Here is a 24,078-nt window from a genome sequence, read left to right on the forward strand (position 1 = left end):
TCCTCATATGTAGAGGAGACCGCAGTCTGTCGAACATTTCTTTTTTTCAATTACTCTGAGATGGTGTTGACATGGTAGCAATATTTTCTTTCAGGTTCTGGCACAAATATAGATTTGGGATCAAAGTGTAAAACACAAATATCCTTAAGGGCTATTGACATGCACTTACAAAGGCTTCAGTATAATTATTTGTTTGTAAAATGAGGCTATCTTAGAAGTTTGATGACTTTTTTGGAAGTAAATCTTATATTAATGCTTTTTAATTGAGGACAATTTTGTTTGTTATGTTGGGAAGGGGGCCACAAATTTGAGAAGTTAGATTAACGGTGGCCCAATTTTTTTTAAGGTGTAGTGGAGCCACAATTACCAGTTTCACTATCAGTTTAATATGGTATCGTGTTGAATGCATCAGTATCCGGGTACCATTATTGTAATTGTATATCGAACCAAACCAGTTCAAATTTTTACGCTATTCGGAAGTGGTCAGAAGTATTGAAAAAACAAAGTTTAGGTCCCATAATTTTTTGTATTTTGTAAAATGGGTATTTAAGAATAATAATTTCCAGGAACCAACTTTGAACACTTTCTACTCAATATGACCGCCATACACCTTCATTTTTTGTTAAATATTAAAAACACTTTTGAATTTCTTTAGAATCACAATTTTACATAATGAACAATAATAATATGATTAGAAAAAAGGATAAATAGAATGGATTTGAATAATTAATTATAACCACACGAGATCAATAATCTAGTTCCACAACTCCCCCCCCCCCCAAGTCCCAGGGTTTAAAAACAATTAAATTAAAAATTCTCAGAGTTAGAGAAACAGGTGAACGATCAACGTTCCTTGTTTGGATGTCATTTTTCAAAAGGCTCATAAAAAATTATTATGTGGCTAATAGTTTGCTACCACCTAAGAAGGAATCAGTCCATGATATAAATGGCATGCAGCTCTGGATTCCGAGTAAAATATTCCCGTTCGTATGCTTTACCATGTAGAGCACATTTTGGACATTGGAAACAATGCTCTCTATTTTGAGACACTCATCATATGAAGGAGACATGGAAACAATCCAATCCAGCTGGTTAAGCCTCACTCCGAATTGACGTCATACAATGTCCTTCACCAATTGTCAACATGGGTTGTTATCCTCAACCCCCCATTAGCTTTAATGACGGAGTTAAGTGGACCATTGAAGGTGGACAACACACTCAACTTTCTGACCTTGTTGGAATGCACGTACCATGTTTTATGCTTTTTATGTTTTAAATCGTGAATATTTTTGTCTCCCTACTCATGCACATTCATTTGGAAGACTAAAAACAAAACTTCATTGATAAATGTTCTGTATAAATGCTTTCTCTGACAATAAAGCACAAAAGACCGGCAGGATCATTTAAGAATTAAACAATAGTTGCATATATACATCTGCTCATCTTTGTAAATGTACATCTTCCTACATAGAGTAAGCTAGTCCATTCTGAAATTTACCTGAGAGTGAGAAATTGACACAACTCTTTCCAGTCTCCCCAACATATATTTAGTGCTTCTATCCATTGCACCTTGCATCATTGAGCTTTCAATATATGGTTTTTAAAGAAAAAAAAAAGTAGATGTAATAGGCTTGTACAATGTGCACTTATGATATGCAACCAGAAATGTTTAAATTAGAAAGGTCAATTCTGCTTAGTAATGCATGCAGGCCCATGTCTACGTGAGGGGAGGTTAATGGTACCCTGATTAAAATCTGTTCGTCAAATTTATCTTCCCCCTTTTTAATGAATTATTATTTTAATTAAAAATAAAGATTTCATAATCTTTATTATATACATTTTTTTAATTGGTAGTTCTTAAAAAAAAAGGCCCTTTGTAGGACATGAACACAAACTCAAGCTAGAATATTTTTTTCAAAAATTGAATGCGGATTACATTAATACTCTTTGACGAATTTTCGTCAATTTATATCAACAAATTATTCTTATTAACTTTTTGAATGTGTCGCATATAAAAAAATGAGAAACCGATAGACTTTATTTAAAAGGGGTCATATCATGGGGAATATAAGTTTTTTAAATCAATTACAGGTTCTAAACTATATCTAAAAGACTTGATTATCTTAAAACATCCCATAAATTTGAATATAAAGCCTAAAATTGACTGAAATATGTCTATGAAATATTAGACTGAATATATATATGCAAAGTAAAAAAAAAAAAAGAGACATTCTTTTGACTTTTCAACACGATTATTTTTAGGTTGACGCACCACATTTATTTTTTCTAAAAACAATCACTTGTTCTCTGAAAGAAGGTTATTCGTCCTCTTTACAAAAATAGTATTTGTGAAATTTTGCTTTAAAAAAAAATGTAGGTAATTATATTTTAAATTTTCAAAGATATGTAAAACCAAACAAAAAAAGCAAAACTCCTACCCCACATACAAAAATGAGGTATTCTCTAGTTTGTACTAATATTTATGATTGTATATAGTTTAAGTGTAAATTTGTTCTCTTATTATTACGATAATAATATAACCTTGCCTTATAAAAAAAATAATATCGATATATTGGTGTTAGCATATCTTATATACATAAACATATAGGTATATTTAATATAATATATTATATTAAAGTTGTAAGTATACGTTTGTAATCGATTTTCCTCCGAATAAGTGTAACATTAGGGCAGAGTCACATCTCTACAGTTTACATACATTGAATTCTCAAGTATCTATAGGTTCAATTCAATTAGAAATTCAAACAATGTAGATATGTTGTAATAATATAAACATAGAGATATGTAACATTAGACAGGTTCTTATTTTTATTGTGGAAATGTAAAGAAAATATAAAGTTTGAACTCTTTTGATCAATTTATATAAGTTAAGGTTAGAGACCTTTCAAGTTGTAAATTTCACAATTTCATGAAGAAAATGGAATTCTCACCAACAACAAAATAGTCAATATAAGTCAAAAGCTAATTCAGATATATAAACAATTTTTTTAAAACTTTTAGCTACAATGTACATATTAAATAAGAAAAATATTAAAAATAAATATCAACATGTTAGCTCAGAAAATTTAAAGAATGTTTTGGAGAAGAGCTCCTAAGCTCTAATTACGATTTATTACATCAGCTATAATCAGGTCTGACGAGGGAGGACGGACAGAAGGAAATAAACAATGATATTGCTAAAAATTATTAGGATGCCGATCTTAAATTCTACTCTGACTCCAACGAGAATGAGTACACTCGAATGTTCCATCAGGTTTTGAATATAATTGAAGATATCAGAAAAGAAGTTCACCTGTCAATAGTTAAATAATAATGACAACAGCTCAGGAAAAGAAACGTGCCACCTAAATTGTGAAATAAGTCATGCTCACATAAAGAAATCAAATATATAAAAAATAGAGATTTTAAAAGTCTATTTTTATTGGGTAGGCCTTGATACCCTTGGGCTCATATTATATGCAAATTCATTTGATACCAGTTACTAGAGAAAAAAATTGCGTTTATTTGGGCATGTTAAAAAATGAAAGCGAAAATCAACATGTTAACCCTGAAAATATGGAAAATATTTTTGAGGGGAGGACACGAGCTCTCTTTATGTTTCATTAGATCAGCTACATTCAGCTGTGACGAGGAATAAGGGAAGAATGAAATAAGCAAGGATAGCGGTAAAAATTACTCTGATGTCGTTCTTCAAATCTACTCTGATTCTAAGAAGGACTTAAAATCATAACTCTGTAAGGAAATCTACAAAGTTAATGTCCATTTTTTATGCAGATACACTAATTTTTAATATAATTGAAGGTATATGAAAAGTAGTTTCACTTCTCAGGAGTTAAATAATAATAAAAACAGTTTAGGAAGAGAAAATTCATTCTTCAGATGACCAAATAAAAAAAAAAGGAGGCCGGCTAAAAAATACAATTAATTTTCATCAATAGATATACATCATTTCGTTACCTCTATTGTATCACACAACCTTTTATTTGAAAAGAAACACACACCCACACAAAAGAAAGACAAACCCAATTTTAAGTATTAGAAAAAAATATTTGGAATATCCCCGGTCTTCTTTACAAATGAGGCTGTTAACATAGAATGAGTCTGGATAACATTTTTACTCACTTACGAATAATTAATTACCTTCTATTTCTTTTCTTTTTTGAATTATTTAATAACATCTTCTGGAGGTACAATAAGTTAGAATATAAAGCCCCCAGTTCCAATTGAAGAAAAATGGTAATTTTTATACACAGTTTCCATAAGTAAAACCATATTAGGTCATATAGTCTCTAAGCCTAACCACATTATATTGATCATATTTGATATCTGAGTTTGATCATCCTCAACTTGAGCAATTTAACAACTTTTTTTTGCCACATAACTTCATGTATGCAATGATATATATATAAACCATAGATAATTAAAAAAGAAAAAAATCCCTTATTTCTAATTGATTTCTTTCCAGTGTGGCAAATGTGTTTTTGAAAAATTACTAATCTTACTTTAAAAGTGATTAATCGAGAAAATGATTCATTTTTTAACAAACATCACCAACAAAAGTCAATAAGCTACTTTTTAATTAAAAAAATCTTAGTTTGGTGCCAATGCAATGCAACGGAGCAGAGTTTTTAATAACAAAAACTGAATCCTGGTTACAACCTTGTTCGTCCACGGTACGACAATGTTCTTGAGGAGGCCGAGATAGTCCTCCTTAGTGAGCCTATGCTTTGGTGGGAGGAAGAAGGGTGGTATGAAGTCGCTTTGACTCGAAACAACACCGAGGACCATCATTAAGGTGGGTTGCTTACTTTTCTGCTTCGATACGACCTCTGCCTTGCTCTCGTCGATACATCAGTCGTTCCTTCTGTTACTGTGAGCGTCGATGATGGAAAAATTTCATCTGAGAAAAATATCAGAGGAGGAATTTAGCCAGTCTTCAACTATCTCAATATCTATGCGCAAGCACCCTAGGCGAATAAATTTGGTGATGGACGACAAAAATGAGCCTGGCCCTGGGCATAAAAGGGACTACCAAATTAATTGGCTCTTCTATTCCCCATCAATTTGTTCAGAGAGCAGTCCATGCTCAGCTTCGACATGTGTATCGTTGGATTCCCCTCAATTGACCTCTTTAGGTCGGACATGAACTTTAGGGTCGTTTTCTTCTTGCATTGGAGCTGCTCCTGGTGACGTTGCCTGACTCGTTCAAACTCTATATAATATCGTGGAGAGGCATGCTGGGATACTCAGTGGAGTCAATAGTAGCCCTGGCGCCGTTTTCTGCCCAAGATAATTCAGCAAAAGTTGCTCTTTCCGTCCCATCCGTGGGTGTTGTTTATATTTTCGCCTCACAATTGGAACTGAATCTTTGCTAAGGCTCTCAACCTCCCATACATGAACGTAAACTTGATTGCAATGCCAATGTTATTAAGTACCAGTCAAATTTTCAATGTGGTTTATATAGAAAATTATAATTTTTTTATTAACATAAAAAAATGAATTATTTTCTATATAAAAAAATTAAAAACTCTGAAATAGTTATACAAACAATTGCAAATCTTCTATTTGACTTACTTTAAAAAAAAGAAGTAGCCTTATTATATGCCAATGAAATACTTGGGCCTTTATATTTATCAAATAATAAAAAATGAAATTTTTTGGTGAAAATTTGGCTATTTTCAATTAGGGTTTGGTGAACTTGATTAATTTGTTCTTTTTTAAGTTATTCGATTGCTTTGATTATTCTCTTTTTTTTTAATTTAAGATAATGTAATATCAGCTGTTATCCCATATCTCACACTCAATCTACGCAAAGTTAATGAGTACATTTTTTATACCAAAAGTTCGTTAAAAGTAATTAATATTTCGTAGAAGTTTTAATCTAAAATGATATTATAATAATGACCAATTACATCTTGTTGATGCCCGAATCTAATATTTTTGGTATTAAATAGTTGAATCTTGATTCTATATCTACTGTGAATCAAGAAATAAATTTTGTCTAATATTTGGGTTAAGATTTAACCCAAGCTCATGACCTACGTCGTTTTCACTAATGGAGGGTTTAATTATATCTCCATAGATTGAGGTATATGTCAAGTTTATTGTATGAGCAATATGGGAATGGTATATTATTCTCTTAAAGAAGAAATGAAAAAGTTGTAGGTACGTTATTTAATAACAATATTATATTACATATGTATATAAAACAACTTGATTGTTATTTATGAAACTTGGTTTCCTTCACAGTCCATTACAATACATTGTAGAAAGGGAATTGTGTGTCATCTTGACAAGATAATAGACTTGCTTTCATATATTATTCTATCTGCACTAAAATATACTTATGTATATATGTGACCCATCAATTCAATAAGCAATCTGAACTTATCATTCTCAAAATTGAGTCGGGATTACATTTTCATTCTTATACAGGGTTTGGCAGAAAAACGTGGACGCTAGAGATGCTTTAAGATTACTTCAATATTTTTTGAATTTTCAATAACAATAAAAATAAATAATTTTAACAAAACTAGTAACCCAGGCCTTTTCAAACTTGGTAACAAAATATGGCTACCTTCAGTATCAATCAGAGCCTTTACACGCCCCTGAAAGGCCTTGGAAGTGTTCATGACCAACTCCTCAAACAAGTTATCCCAAGCAGCCACTATGGTAACAATATTTGTTTGTGGAGTTGAGTTGGTTTCCCTCTCCAATATCCCTCACACAGTATAGTCTCGTATGTTCGAATCCAGCGATGAAGGGCCACATATCTTTAATGTAATTTAATTTAAATAGAGAAGTCGCTGGTGAAGCGATTCATCCATTTGGTGGTGTCCTTCTTGATCTACTTCTCTATACTGCACAATAACTTCAGATCCCTATATAAATTCTGCCTACCACTTCTTGCTTTCCTGGAGTGGTCTTCTCCATTATTCGTAATCTTGACCACCTTGAAAACCAGGCTTTTGGAGCATTTGTTAACGCCTATAATATCCACATGGTCCTTGCAGCCATGGAAAACTCATTGATTGCCGTGTCCTCTTTGATCTTCTTCCTAAGATGGACAGGAGCTGCAAATCCCTATTTAATTGTGTCATCCACTTCCTGTTTTCCTTGAGAGGTCTTCTCCATCATTTTGTAACTTGGTCAGATTAAAAACTAGCTTCTTAGATCACTTCAAAATGCCCATAATCCTCACTAATCAACTTCAGCATCTAGAGAATCTGAGATGCGCTGCCTTTCTGCTTTTTTTTCACTCATCATGAAGAAATGTTTATTAGAGTTTGTTTATGCATAAAGGATGAATGAACCAGAATCTAAAAAAGTAATCACAAAACCTTCCTATATTAATGAGAAAAATAACATTTATTAAAAGTCCACGTTTTGCTGCTCAACTTTTTACGTATTATTGTCATATAATAATTTAGATGAATCCTTTGGAAGACCCGTACATTTTCCATAAAATAAGCCAAAGGAATTGTCACATTTAAATGACTAGATAAATGATTGATTTTGTTTGTAAACAAAGTGTATAATTTCTGATTATTAATTAAATGAATAAATGTTTAAAAGAGTAGTCTTTATCTCGTTAGAGTGCATAGACAAAATAGTTATAAAAAAAGTTGCTCGGATATAACGTCGAAAGATAAAATGTAGCAGGAAAATACGTCAAATCAACAAACGTAGAATCATGGAATTCTAGTTACATAAAAATCTATTGACATCATTTTTTTCCCCACTTGAGTCATAGAATGTTCTTCTTGTTTATACTATATACAATTCGTAGTGCTTGATTTTACTTCGATACATTTTCCACTAGTAATTATTTGTAAATAAAATATTTGATGATATTTGTTATTTATATAAAATTTTAAGAATGAACATATCTGTCAAAAATACTTGTTAAGATTAAATTTTGTAATAAAAGTAATAGAAGATATCTATGCTGAAATTTGTAGTTAGACATTAAAAAAAGGTTAAACACACTATAAATAGCCCTTTTATTTACATAGATATATTATTATACATGCTTTGCACAAGTTGTAACTTGTAAAAAGCAAATTGTAAAGGTTCCAATAAAAAAAAAAAATGAGATGAATATTTTAATGTAGGTACTTGGGGTGAATATATTGCAAATATTGACTACTCTGTGCATGATCCATATATTAATGTTTATTTTTTGAACTATTATAATACAAATTCAATTAAATATTCGTATTCTGTGGCATATTATTCAGTTCAAGTGCACACATTATACTATTCATTAACAATAACAATGTAATTTTAATAGATCAAACTGAAATGATGGTATCAATTGATAGTTTGCAATTGGAATAGCTAATATTGTAATTAAAATATGATTTTAAAACGAAAAAATTGAAATTTTAAAACTGTCCCAAAAATTGTAACTGCTATAAAATTGCAAGTTATACAGTTTGTTTATAAAAGTTGTAACCGTTACAAAATTTGTAACTTGTAAACAACATATATGATGATGAAAAAAAAAAAAAGAGAGATTCATTTGGGAAAATAAAAAATTCTATCATTATAACGGGTATCTAAAGTTCCATTGTAGAACGTATTTATTTGGGTATAATCCATAATAAGCCCGAGGCCAGCTTTCTGTATGTCAATCTCAGTGAATACAGATCCTGTTCTCAACGGTCTTTGGTGTCCATTCCTGTTTTCAACTTTCCCATGATCTGCCTCATCTGATTAATACAGACTCGTCCCCTTAAGATTAAAGCAATATGGACTTGATTTATTTATATTAAACTTCAATATAAATTAATTAGTTGCAATTTGATCATAGGCTACGATCTTTTTGTTTTTGCTATGTCTTTTTTTATAATTTTTTATCTATTTTGAAATATCTTCATCAATATTGTTTATTGTATGTTTTGACGTGCAACGTTTTTACCATTGCAATTCGTCCATTACACGTTTTGTACGTTCTATGTTGTATCTTTTGACGTTTTGTTGTAGTTCTATAAGAAAATGTCTTAAGATATATTTCAACATCTATTGTCGAGTACCCGTAATCAATCAATAATTTTTGCTATCTTCAAACCTCAACAATTGTTCACTTTTGAAAGAGCGAAAAAGTTATTCGATTTGTAAAATTTGTAAATACCTTGATAAATTAAATTTGGGGAGCATAAAATTACGAAATTGGCAACAATTCTATTTCTTCGTGCGCAATCTATTTGTGTCGAGGTCACTCAACAAAAATGTAAGCTAGAAGGATTTACTCAAATTGAATGTGGATTGAATTTGTATACTTTGACTAATTATCGTCAATTTTCTATTTTTATTAGCCATTTGAGTGTGTAACAAACTGCACTTAAAGTTTTCTTAATTGACTTTCATAACAAAATAAAAATTAATTGACATATTTTTTATTTATTGAAAGGCCATGTCGGAGTCAATATATGTTTCTTAAATATGTAAAAGTTTTAAACTAAAGTTACATTTCTTGGGTATTACAACTCATCCTACAAATTTGAATACAAATCTTATAATTGACCAAAATACATATGTCTATGAAAAATTGAGTTGCGTGAATATTTGTAAAAAAAAAAAAGGTTTTTTTTTTTAAATTTTTTGTTTCATATTGTTTTAATATCCAATACTCATATTACATAATGAAGCCTTACCTGCTGGAATAACATGATATACACAGGCCTCTCTCTGTCTCCCGACTGCATTATTTGCAAAACAAAGAATGGTTCCATAGTCCTCGGGTCCGGACGGAGTATATGATAGAATGGAGCGAGTACCATTTGAAACAAAGGATCGCAGATCTCCAGTAAGAGCCAGAGAGCTATTGAAGCGCCAATGAAATGCCAGATCAGTTGGATGCGCCTTCACATCACAAGTCAGCTCCAGTGTGTCTAACATGGCCACACCAAAGACCGTTGTATCCTTTTGAACGCAGACTGGTGTATCTGAAAAAGGTAGGCAAGTGAATAATTGTTTTTTGTTCGTTAGATTAACTCTAAATACGAGTAAAAATTTAGGTTACAAGGATTATTTACACACAAATGGCTATATGTATACGCCCTTATTCCATGGATATAATATTTAGTAGGGTTCTTCATTTCACGGAAAACACATTTTTAAAAGTCCTATTACTATATTAGAAATACTCAAAACTAAAGTATTTATTTTTTTACTTTAAATAAGAAGAATACATTTTATATATATTTCACCAAAAGAGACTTTAAGGAAAACGGCAACATGCCTGTTAAAGTAATAATGAAAAAAACAAAAACACCTTCCGTTGTTCACTCATTCACACACTCTCGATCAAAAAATGACTAGGAATGGAACATATTCGTATAGTTTAAAAAAATATGAAAATTGAAGAACGCACTCTTTGTAATTGCAATCTTAACAAAAAAATTTACTTCTATAGGGGGTTATCTTTATTATTTTATTCTTGAAAGTAGAACAATAAGTATAAATTAATAACTAGTACGTATAAAACAATGAGTAGTTATGATGATTTCTTGGGGAGTTATAAGTAAAAGTCCCTATTGGACTCAAAATATAATTCAGGATCGACATTGTTATAATTCTTGTCTATATTATTGGTATACGCAGTAGGATTTGTGTTTATTTTTATTAGCTCATAGCTGCTCACAGTTAATGTAATGAATCATTAACACAATGAAGCTGCTCTTTTCCTAAACATTCTTCAAATTTCGGTGGTGGCACAGTAATTTTCGTTTTTTTAGCAGAAAGGCATTTCATATTGTTTGAATATATGCATATTTTTATAGTGAAGAAAAGTATGTTTGTGTGATTACAAATCATTTAAATAGTATATAAATAATGTGCGAGTTTTTTTGGGTTGATTCATCTTTTGTTATTCCATGTATCAAACGTTCACTGGATGGTACTTTTCTGTACAGAGTGGGGACAAAAACCTTGGAGTAGCGACTAATTACGAGTTATTCTTGTTATTTTTAATAAAAATGTTTCTTTACGCAATCAAACGACTAATAAAACAAAAATAAACCAGTTTTGTTTTTATCCCATGTCTTTAAGTAAAAAAAAATAATATTTTAGCAACTATAAAAAAGGCAACACGTCTGTAAACTCCTCTGCGCCAGTGTCAGTACTGAGTAGTGCCCCACGTTGGCATCTCCATTTGGACTGCATATAACATCAATACGTTAATTATAGCCCCATAAAAACAAGAAGAACCATCACTTCTCGAGCAACAATTCGGTTGAATTCCTCCATGTGGTCCTCATCCAGCCGGGACCTCCCCTTGGATTTTGAAATTTGGGGCGTCTTGGAGAAGAATGTCTTCCTTACCAAATATGAATTCACTCTGAGCTGCCATCATGATAGCGTGGCACGCCATGGACACGGGTTTCATTGTCAAGTGCTGCCAATCTATTCACCGGATAATCGAGGCTGTTCTTTTTTGTAAAGGAAGACATATTGAATAAAAAATATAGCAAAATAAAGTATTCAAACATATCACAAATTTGTGTTAAGTTGTCTTTCTTCATTCCATAAAAATCACATTTTTAAAATCTAATCAAGCTACTACAAGTTTTGTAAATCAATATGAGTAAGTATCGGGGAAAAAAATAAGGCCTCGGAATTAAATTGTTGCAGTCAATCTCCATCATTTAAACATTTTAGGTACTTAGTTGGACATAATTTATTATGAACTGAAGCTGATATTTTGAAATAGCTAAATGTGGTATGATTTCTCAGAAATTTACAGTAGTTGTAAAGCTCCAAGACATTCAGGAAAAATGGGATCGTGGAAAATAAATACTGCATTGCAAATACGTACATAAATTCACATTTGACAATTATAATAAATATATGCAAATTATGTTAATCATTGAATATAAAATACATACAAATATCTTTATGAGAAACAAATAGTGTTGTTGCAGGGGAAAAGTCCTTTGGTTATCTTTTTTTGTCGTTGCCATACAATTTCGCACTAAAAAGCTTAGAGCCGCATTCTAATATTTTGCTCAGTGAGACTCGTTCTTTTCTGTAGCCATCAATTAAATATATATCTTGTTGCAGCTCAACATGAGAAGTATAAATAAAACAACAACTAAAAGGAAAGACATCAAGGGATTTACTTTATGACGCTCCTTATTGCCACAACTACTACTCTTAAAAATAAACAATAGATGCGGTTGCATGATTGTTTTATTACAAAACGATAAAAGCAATCTAAATAAATATATTATTTGATACTTTGTTAATAAATAGGGTTATCCTGAAATAAAAGAGCCCATAAAATCTTTGCTCTTTTTATTTTGCATTACTCTCTGAAGATATAACATTAACCCATATAAGCAATTGAATAGAGATTTAAAAATAAAGTCACTAAATATAATCCATTGGCTCAATTACAAATAACTGCGACATAAATCATATATCTATAAACCTTAGCAATCCAATTTGTATTTAAAAAATAAAAAAAAGAGTATCAACCCCCTTCCAATTCTTCTTCATATATACATCTTTTGAAAATCAAGTGGTGCGGAAGTAAATCAATTTAAAGCTATTGAACCTCTTAGACACAGAGTCATTACATATACATATAAAGACCATTGACATTCTTTTTCTTTTTAAAGAACCACCTTTTCAATCCTCATACCCTATTCAACCCTAAAATGTTGTCCCATTCGTCTGAACAAATATTATCCATATACATTACAAATTATAAATTTACAGTGAAATGATATAATACTTTGACATACTGAAATTAATTAATTAATAATAATTATGGGAAATTGTATAAATATATATATTTTAAATAAAATTAATTACCTAAATTTTCGGTCTTTTGCTGCGAGACATTTCTCCAAACTCGACCGGAAGCTATGATAGGCACGGATTATTACTTTTGCAGGAATTAAGGGACATTTCTATGAATTGGAGAACTTTAGGGATTCAACATTTAGATAATGTGTCCTCTTGACAATGCTCTAAAAATAATAATCCATACAGTATCTTTAAGTGGCATTATAGATGTGACAGGGGGCTCCATCTAATTGCAATACGTCTTATATGGCGTATTGTCTTCTCATGGTCTCCATGTTATCTGCCCAGTATCTGTATGTAAACTGTTGGATCAAAATCCAACCCTTCGACGATAAATTCACACATATCATCCAAGGCATGGGCACAATTTCCCCTATTAGCATATTTACCAATCCCATCCTCTCATTTTACATCCCATAAATGCCATTGGATCCAAAAAATTGTGCTCTCCGATACACAAACCACCTCCTTCATTATTTATAAATCGACATGCACTCGTAGTAAATTGAGGACTCTTTGCCTTTGATCTTCTTGCTTCGGCATCTTTGCAACTATTGAAGCGTGTTACACCTCTATTAAAAGCTTTAAAATGAACACGTTGAATGATGTCAATCTTTTTAATATGTATTCAATAGACAATCCATAATTCACGCATCCATAAATATACTTTCACTTCATGAGCCAAACTCTGTACTCATAATGACTCTGAGTCATAATGAATTATGAAAACCATTGATTTGTTCAGGAAAATCGACTGCAAACACTCATTCTATCATGATTTTTTTTTTTGCTCCATTAATAAATGCATACTACTTCTTACTTTAATGCACCATTAAGGTCAATTACTTTCAAGTCATAGCGTTTGAACGACATACAAATTCTAATGTATTTTCTTAGTAAACGAAAAAACTGAAGAAAAAACCATTTTTAAAATTCACAGTTTTTGTGGAGGAAAATATATTTGTATGTGTTCCATTATATTTTTCATTATATATGTATATTGTACATATGGGTTATTAAAGAATTCATAATGCACAAGATTTAATGGAGTCAAGACAGAAACAAAGTTTATCTGAAATAATGATGGGAAAAGACCCTAATAATTCGTATAAACTGTCAGACATTGTCATCTGAAATTTTTGGTCACAAATAATTATTTATTTAGTGAAAAAAAAAAAAATATATAAGATTTTTCTATTATTGAATAAAAAACCCACGCGAACAACCCATAAATTTCTTTCTTTATCCGCCTAATTTTCATTTTTTTTCTTTATAGTTATAAAATTTATTTTCACTGTATTTAATAAAAAAAATCTATTTTTAGGCCATGTTCAAAAAGTAAGGTGACTTTGTATTTTAAGGAAAATATATTTATTTATTCGTCCATATTGACATTTAAAATAATCCTCCTCAGATACAAATTCATTAATATATACTCACTTATTATATCTATTGTTTCTAATTTATATTTATTAAAATAAAATTTATTTTCTCTCCCGCTTTCCGCCTCTCTTTTGCATTTTATTTTGTCAAACAATGTATGTGTGTACATCAAGTACAGAGTCAAATTAACTTTCTTCAAAGTTATACCGTAACTTTAATTATTAAAAGTTAATTGAAATAACAATATCATGAGAGTAAGAGAGAAACGAAGAAAGAAATAAATCCTCAGAGACTTCTTTATTTTTTTTTTCATCGACACAAAAACTAATTTTGAAGTACTTAAAAAATTATATAATATATATATACATATTACATGACTTTACAGAGTCGAATGGAAAAAAATAAGCCTTTACAGCTCTCCATCGAGACAAACTGATATATTTACAGAGCCTAAACCTTGTGTGTTTTTTATGGAATCCAGAACAGACAACTCAAAAACAATTTAAGATATGTTTCCATACTGTATTCCACTATATTTTATTCACTATATCTACCTTTACACAAAATAATAGTCTCGACACGCCGGCGAGCAGATTGACAGCTTTTGATTGACGATGGAGTCTGTGTTCATGGCGTAACGCGGTATCATGATGGCAGCTGGGAGCATATCCTGATTTGTATAATATGTATGGCAGAAATTCTTCTGCAAGAAGCCTGAATATGCATAGTCCAAGTGGTTGAGGCTAGGGCTAGAGGAGAGTCACATGGAGTCGGACCAGTAGTTAATCATATTGTTTCTGCAAAAGTTTTGGTTCTTCTTGGCTGAATGGAGTCGTAATTGATTTTTGAAGTTTTAGGTAGTCTGGATGGAGAGTCCAACATGCTTTGTAGGCTTCTCAGCACTGACACCGACGTATGTCTTTTTATTGCTCCAATATTTTTACACTTACAGACATGGGATAAACACAAAACTTTTTTTTTATTGTATCAGCTACCGTTTGGTAGGGTAATTAAACTTTGTCATACAAAATAACGTGATTAAAGGCTTAATTAAATGCTATTGTAATATTAGGGTCTCCACTCTGTAGATATTAGGGGTTCTCAATTCGCAGAAAATTGACTTGTAATGGAATCCCGGAATACAAATTTTCAAAATATGGGATCACGTTAGTTTGTAATAAATACTGTTAGATTTAAGTTTTCATATGTAGACTTAAATAAGAAAAAAACAATTATAACGTTAGTCGTACCCATCATACCTTCTCAAATATATTTTTCTTCATTTTTGTTATTATCCTAAAAGTGTACTGGTTGGTGCTTTGTAACACACAGGAAATTCCAAAATTGAACTTTCCTTTGTTTTAGTAACAAGTTAAGTACTGCTCAGCTGGACCATGAGTCATCGACCCAAAAAAATTGTTGTCGGAAGGAGCAATGTCTGGTAAACAAGGGTAAGTTAGAAAATCTGATTGAAGCGCCTTAAAATATTTTTTTTGACTTTTGCAATACATGGCCGAGCTTTTTCTTGCTGAAGAGTAACTTTTTCTACTTCCGAATCCCAAAAAAAGAAGTATTTAGACTAGTGTCCTTTATCAAAGGTGGTCAAAGCTCTTAGAAGAAGTCTAAGAGGTTTGAAAAGAAACCATTTTTAACTCAAAAGAATAAACAATTCTGTATTGAGCGTTGTAGCAGTCTTCTTAATGACCTCAAACAAGTTTTTAACCCTCCCGAAGGCCAAACATCAGCACGCTAGACAACAACGTCTGGTAGCAAGTAGAGTACAAAGCCTGCCAATTCTTTTAAAGCAGAAAATCCTCTGTGAATAAGGGATGGAAGATTGAGCCACTGCTACATTTGTGAGCTGCCTAACGGCTCCATTTTGAGGCTTGCATATTCGTCAAATACAAACAAGTTCAGAAATAATATTCCTGCCTATATACTGACTAAATCATTCTATGATATCTACCATTTCGTTTTTGAATTCTGTAATCCCATCCCACCCGCAGCTAAAAAAAACATAAGTAAATAGTAATTGAGTAACGATTTTTTTTTGATAGAGATAGGAATTGAATAGTTGTGAAAAACAAAACCTAATCCGCGTGACATAAGTAAACTTGAGTTTGAAAAGAGTCTTTGAAACTATTTTAATAGAAAATATCTATTTTACTGTCAGTAAGCGGGGAAAGGACTAAGATCGTTGTGCTAAAATTCCCTTATTCAAAAAATTTTGTGCTTCGTTGGGCATCATTTATTAAGTATGTATATACTGTATTATTTATAAAAACCAAATGATATTTTAATATTGAACGTTAAATTTAATGATTAGGATGAAAAAATGAAATGCAGAATTTCTGTAGAAAAATACATCTTTTCGAGGAATTTTCTGTAATTTTAAATTTCCGTCAAACTCCGGGAAAATGGGATTTAGAGAAAATCCCTAATAAATACATAAACCTTTTTACAGACTCAAAAATGAAAAAGCCCCGCATTGCCAATTGTATCTATATTGAAGGTTTGTCTGTAAAGAACTCATTTTTAACCAAGAGCGTGTGTAGAAAAGCTCGTCGTGTCATATTAAAAAAAAGGTGGAGTACATTTGGTTTATACTATATAGTAAATTTGGCTTTGTATGAAGTTTAGCAAAGAGCATGTGTAGTAATCATGCATCATAAAAAATAACTTATGCTAAAGCTTATTACATCATATTAAAAAAAAGGATTACATATATTAGGGTTGTAAATCTGAAGCATTTGCTAAATTGCAAGAGTTTGTTGTTGTTGGGAACCTGAAAATTGTACTTATAAAAAGGAGAGAAGGACTAATGATTTATTTAGCTGTTATCTTGTGCGTTATTAAAGCATATTTGGTGCAGTCGTCAACCCAAATAACCTTGAGCAATGTTGGGTTATAACATATAATTAAATGAAACTTATAATATGAAATGCACGATTTTCTCTGGAAAACTGAATTTTGAGAGATAAAAGGGATAGATGGATTCAAGGTTTGTGGCTCTCCCCCAAGACAAACTGATAAAAATATGTATTTTGTTTACATCTGATATTTTAAGGGATATTCACATTTGCTATATATATATATTCATAGATAAAGAAGTGATTTATAACCTTCTTTATGGAGGACTTTTATTCCTTTATCTTCCATTCAAAAATCCATGTGTTTCTCTAGAAGTAATAATAAAACACCTTTATTATCGCCTTTTACAAAATATGTGAATTTCCATAATGTATGTAGGTATTGTAATTACGATAACGTTATCATTATCGTAAAAATAATACTTTGCACATCTGCGACAGCTTTCTCTTCTACTGCATTTGAAATCCATCAAGTTGAATGAGTTTTTTTCTTAAAGTAATCACTCAAATTAAGAGCAACATCCGTTTCAATGCAATTAAAAAAACATATACATTTTTATGAGTGCGCTTCTAAAAAAAGTAAAATCTAAGAGAGTGACACTAAATGTGGTCAGAATATGTCTTTTTTGTTGTACAAGGTGATTTTTTCATATTTCTTTTTGCTTCTCTTTAAATCAAAATTGATTTAAAGATTTGAAAGGGATTTTTTTTTTTACAAACTGATGCACAATTCCATGGGTAACATATATTTTTTGTTAATTGTGGATTATAAGTTAATTAAGTAAGTATTTATGGGGGGTTCTGCAAAAATCTTAAAAATGTCAGGTTTTTCCACAATAAAACCAAAACAATTTGTTCAATTTGAACAAATTAATAATTATAAAATGAAGTACAGTATGCATGGCGGGGGAAGACTCATTCTCTACAGGGAATATGTACAGTCATTAATCCTAATTTCAATCCTATCACAGGTCTCTTTGCTTCTAGAATTTACCAAAAACACCTCGCCACTGACTTGCAGGTAATATGAACTACGTTTTTTTGCCAATCGATGCCCTTTGCTGAGCTTGCAAACTACTCTGACCTCTCCTCGACCATAACATTCATAGAAAGTTTTTGGGGCATATGATCAGTTGAATAGGTTGGCAAAAAAGAGCAATTCTCTTTTTTTTTTTTCAAATTTCTACAGTCTAATATTTCATTGACATATTTGAGTGAATTATAGTCCTTGTATTCCGATTTTGTGCGATGAAATGGATACCCAAGAGACTTATGTTGATTCCCATAAGGCTTCTATCAAAGGAAATTTCTCAGTTTTTCATTTTTTTATGGTACGATCTGTTTTGGCTACATTAATTGTAATTTGCAACACACCTAAAAGGTTCAACTGGTATAGAAAAAGTAATGAAATATTTTTAAAGCTATTTTTCAATGGGTTCATAAAGCTAAGGCTATGTTTGAAAAGCTAGAATTGTAAGCTTTTGATTGGTGTGTATATTGTAAACAATTAGTTTAAACACATCATGAAAGAGGTAAGAAGAAACTATATTGTTAATTGAATCCACGCCTGTGGCATCACCTCTGATGTCATAAACATCCCTAATGTCTGAGAAGCAAGAAGTTTGTCGGTCAAAAATCGTTTGGCTGTTGTGAAAAACCTGAAGGACAAGCCCAAGAGTAGAATGCCAACCAAAATGAAGCTTAAGGACATTAGAGATGCCTTTGATGAGGACCCAACCATGAAGATCTTGGAGTACACCAAGACGGAGAAGTGGGTGAATGGGCCTACAATTTTAAAGGTCGTCAAAAATGCTCGTAGAAAGCCCTGAGAAGAATTGAGAGGCCACTTTTATCTGAACATGAGCAAAAAAACTCCGTCAACAACGATGTTAACTACTTTTAAACACCCTGAACACATCATCAACTGGAAAAAGATTCAATCCTGGATATCGATTATTTGCAACCAACTTCTTGATGGTTTGAAAGAAAAATTGGTCACATAGATCCCCATTGCCATAAAGAAGTCCGAAAAGGTCAATTACATTTTTCAACGGGATGGGATCCAGCCCATACTGTGAGAATTGTACAAGTGTGGATGGATTGCAATATTAATTGTTACCCCCCTGAGCCTGGACCTGAATCCACTGGGTTACTTCAATTGGATGCAAATTGAGAAAAAGCCTTGCAAAGTCCGTTACCCAAATATTTATTACCTGAAGAACTCTGTAGGGAAAGATCAAAATGAAGATCAAGGGTATCAATGTGTGCTAGGGATTTCCGGAGGCAATTTGTGGGAGTCATAAAGGTCCATGGCGCCCAAATTCACAAACAATATTGATTATTATATTAGAAATACTTATAAAGTTATTTTTTTAAGTACAGCTTTATCTGACCAATTACAAGTCTTTCAAAATTTAGTTCAAGGTAGGTGTCAATACTTTTTTAAATCCGGTATAAGAATAATATGCCGTTAGAAATTTACAATAATTTGTTATCGTTGAATACAAATGTTATCCACACTCCATTTGAAAAAAAATCATTCTAGCTTTCTTTTGTGTTAATGAGTAAAATTAATTAATTTCTTTTTATATTCTCTCTCATGGTAAGGAGTTATTTGTATCTTTAAACAGAATTTGAAATGAATCCTTTTATCTATTCATTCAAGTAGCTATTGTTTTACAAAAACTAACTGCCATGAAAAGGAGAGATAAAAAGAACCGGGTTGTTTCTTACATAGATGAATGACTTCCTTTGCTCCAACAAACGGATAAAGAAATTATTTAAAAAATGTGTAGAACTCCGTTTCTCCTTTCCTTAGAGAAACATTATCGTAATAAATAGGAACTTTTGTACAGAATATGTAATAATAAAAAGAAGTTAAATTTCGTAAAATAAATGTAAGTTACTATATATATATATATATATATTGTATGACTCAACATTAAAAATGATGAGGATGGATACAAAATAACAAGAGAGAAGGGTGTATCTTAATTGGTTTTCTTTTTTTTAATATATATTTAGAATGTTGATAATATTCTTCTCTATTAAAAATACTCTATAAAAACTCCTTAACAGCTCTCCTCATATCCCGCATTGCTTCATACTCCATTACGGAACAGAGAGTCATGTGACAGTCCCTAAGGTTTACCTTCTAACTCACACGTGGAAAGAAAAGGTTCAGTCACTCCTTGTTATCGAAAACAGTATACATAATACAGGGTGGTTATAATATTAGAGTATTGACATTGGGCGAAGAGATACAGGGCGTCAACATAAAAGCAGGCTAGCATAATTTTTATCAAAATTGAGTGTCGATTACATTTGTATTCTTTGACAAATTATTGTCCCTTATTTTCAACAAAGTAATCTTATTAATTCGAGTACATTGTATAAGTTCCCCTTTGCGGCATACTTTCTCTTTTCATATCGAAATTAGAGAATGCCATAGCAGATAGATGGAGTTCAAATATAGTAACCTTCTAACAATAAGGAATTAATTTTGTAAATCGAAGAATGCGCATATTATTGAATTAGGAGGAGAGGTAGCTCGACTTAATCGATCAGACTTTGCTCGACTAAGTTTCCACCTAGGATTGGTCTTAGTGCTTTACTGAATGAGATGTGATCTACTTTGGTTTCATATATTAGTATACAGATTAGGAATGTTATAAAAAATTTCACAGTCAATTTTTTCATTTTAAACCTGTTTTAGCTAATAGATAATGGTAAAAAGATATTTTGATACCAAAATCATGTTTCTAGCTTCAATATTAAGGAATATCAATTTATAATCAGAATTTCACACCTTTGATCTAATAAAATATGATATTTCAATAAAACAACATAATTTTATAAACATCAAGAGTATTGAATAATGACATTTTCATGAATTACAGAGTACAGTATTTTGTAAAAAAATGATATTTTTAAATACCTGCAATTGAATTGTATAATATGGATTTCGAGTATATGAATATCTTCCCACGTGCTTCAAACAATGAATGATAGCACTGTCCAACAGAAAAATGTTACAAAAATAGGATATGCTCTGTTAAATAAAATTTGATCCCCTGATTCTAAATATAGCCTTATTTTTTATCTGATGGCCTCGTGGTTTTCGCAAAAAGGTCATATTTTATTTTTATTTTTAGCTATTTTTAAGGTTCAAAGCTGTTTTAAGCCCTTAGTGTTGAAAATATGACTAAATTATGCTAATATATTTAAAAAATGAATGTTAAGAAATTCTAAAGCCATTTATAAAATGAATCCATCTTACTTTTACCTCCAGTTATCTTTGCTTAAAGTGGAAAATAAGTACTTCTTATTCAGAGGCTCATAGCTTCAAGACGAATGAATATTTTCAAAAAGTTTAAAACTATATCATTTGATAGCTGAAAGTCTAACTTTAATTGAAAAAAGAGCATCCCAAAAATCCCTATATCTCTGTCAATAGGTATTAAGGACTCGACAATGATATTTCAAGGATAATATGTAATATGTTTGGAACGATGTTGAAGGTTATGACATACATACTGCATGAGTAGGAAGACCCTAGTCGGTTTGTTGTGAAAGCTTGGTTCAAAATGTCAAAACCAAAGTCAAGGAGAACCCAATAACTTCGAGTCGACAACTGGGGAGGGGTAGCGGATTTGAACCCAATATGGGGTCCCATCTCACATGTGCAACACCGTCCAAAACAACGCGAAGAGCAAGGACTTTTGACCTCTGTCAAGCCCGAGCCTGCCCCCTTGGAGTATCCCGTGTAGACACATGTCGAGCAAAATGCCTCTGGATATCCAACACCCAAATGTGTAGTCTCTAAAAACAGATACCTAACTCCACTAGAACAATATATCTGTGATAGCCTTCATTCCACTTGCAAGTTCTTTTGTAATCGTCTTGAAGCATGCCAAAGTGAGAATGGTGGAATCCTTGAAAAATACATAGATACGTCACATGTCTTAATTTTTTTTCCTAAATAGTCTTGTTATTACCCTGATAGATCTTCATAAAGTTGTATAAAAAAGTATACCGCATTTTTGTGCACAACCAGTATATTAACTCATGAATAGATGCACATAAAATATGATACATGTAGATAATGAAGACAGATTCACTTTATTCCGCAAACTCGTAATTTGATTACGAACCGATAAGAGAAATGACAAAAACTCCCAAGTACATTCAATTTCACCATTACAGTACATTAAAGTGGTTCTTCAGAATAAAAAAAAAGTGCTCCATTTTTGAGCATGATCAATAAATATTTACCCAAATGTACTTATTTTTAGGTTGAGCTGTCATATTTTTTTAAATATACACAACACGTAACGATACAGCACTTACAAAATAACAAACATTTCATATATGGACTTGGTTTATAAAAAGTACTTCAATAACTATCCCTCTATACAAAGAGCTCATTATCGAAAAGACATATCAAGTTTTATGAACGTTTTTTTATGCACTACGTATAGAGCGCACTTTTTTTTTGTTGTACTTATTTTTTTTCAATAAAAAGAAACATTTTTGAACCTCAGGAACACTACTTTAAAAGAAACAAAGTTTCTTAGTAACCACTTTTAGGAGCATACAAAAGGAAATCCAGTCATGTGTCATCTATATACTAAAGAGTGGTTCTCAATTTTTTCCAAATGTGAGGAGGACATATTGCCCAAATCAACTGTTTACTATGTTGCCAAGACTTTCAAATTGGGATTATCTCTTTTTTTTGTCGAGATTACTTTTATATTGACGCACCACAAATTAGATATTCACATTTATAAGTGGATTTATGCTACATATATAGGAAAAAATCTTAGCCATTAATTTCTAAATACGAATTAAGTATCAAAATAACGACATTTATGTGGAATATGATTATTATCCTACAACTATTTTTTTTACTGGAACAATAAATTTATGTATTTAAGCATATGAAACAGCAGCAAATAAAAAAAATGAAGTACAGTAGTTTTAAAAATCTCTAATCTAATTTAGTGGGAAGTAGGTTTTAGAAAGGAAGTAAATATTAAGTACATTGTACAACCATTTATTAACATAATAATAGTATTATAATGGTAAGCATCATCAATATATATATGGGGTTCGTAAATCGCGAAATACATAGGTACGGATGGGCAAAGTATAGATAAAAATAACAGTTTTGAGATTTAAAAAAGAACAACGGTTTGTGGTATTGTTATATTATCTTCTTTCTTTAATGGATCATTAAGGTTTTAAATCCTAAGCATTTTTTAGTGTGTAAGTTTTGTTGTGGTTTTTGGCAGCCTAAACAGTATTTTTTATATTTGAAAGCCTTTATCACTAGTCTCTCATCCTTGAGGAGAGAAGATCTAAGCATACACTGTAACCACGAGTATATGTGCTTATGAATGACGGAGAGTATTGGTGAGGATTTTTTGGGGAGTTATAAGCAGTGCTCAAGTTTTAGGGTAAAAGAGAATGTCCCCCATGAATGAAATTGCTCTAAAATCATCCGGAACCCTTTGTAGAATACTATATACTGTATCTGGTGGGATTCGTATTTGGATATGATTGCCATGCCAGCTAGAGAAATGACTTCAGACCTGCAGTATCTTGGTACAAATGAAATAGATCAAGGTCTATCTATTGCTAATATATTCATAAGTTTCTTAACATAACTTATGCACTTGTAACCTAGGAACAACTCACTGCAACGTTACATTTTACTCTGATGACATTGACTCTTCACAAGAGTAAGTCATGAATTAGCTTGGCTAGTGGCTATGCTGTACCCAACATAATTATTAGAATTTAGAGATGTTGAGGAATTTTGATTGCATAGACTATAGAGCACATTTAAAATTTGTCAAGTAAACTTTTAAATGAGCTAACTTTCAACTTTCATAAATTGATAATACTTAATACCTGTAATTTATAAACATTTAAGAAAAAACATTAGAAACACTCAATGTTAGCCTTAGATTCTAAATAAGTGTTA

The 24,078-nt window shown here is 31.3% G+C and overlaps 1 protein-coding gene across 1 annotated transcript in view; it reads right to left on the reverse strand.

The window, feature by feature from the left end:
• LOC121121663 (protein turtle) overlaps positions 1-24,078 on the reverse strand; it is a 403,438-nt gene that overhangs the window by 51,318 nt on the left and 328,042 nt on the right. The window contains exon 11 of the mRNA XM_071889943.1: positions 9,681-9,971. Within this exon, the coding sequence (XP_071746044.1) occupies positions 9,681-9,971 (291 nt within the window). The remainder of the gene's footprint in view (positions 1-9,680; positions 9,972-24,078) is intronic.

Source organism: Lepeophtheirus salmonis, chromosome 7, assembly GCF_016086655.4.
Source record: "Lepeophtheirus salmonis chromosome 7, UVic_Lsal_1.4, whole genome shotgun sequence".
Taxonomy (NCBI): domain Eukaryota; kingdom Metazoa; phylum Arthropoda; class Copepoda; order Siphonostomatoida; family Caligidae; genus Lepeophtheirus; species Lepeophtheirus salmonis.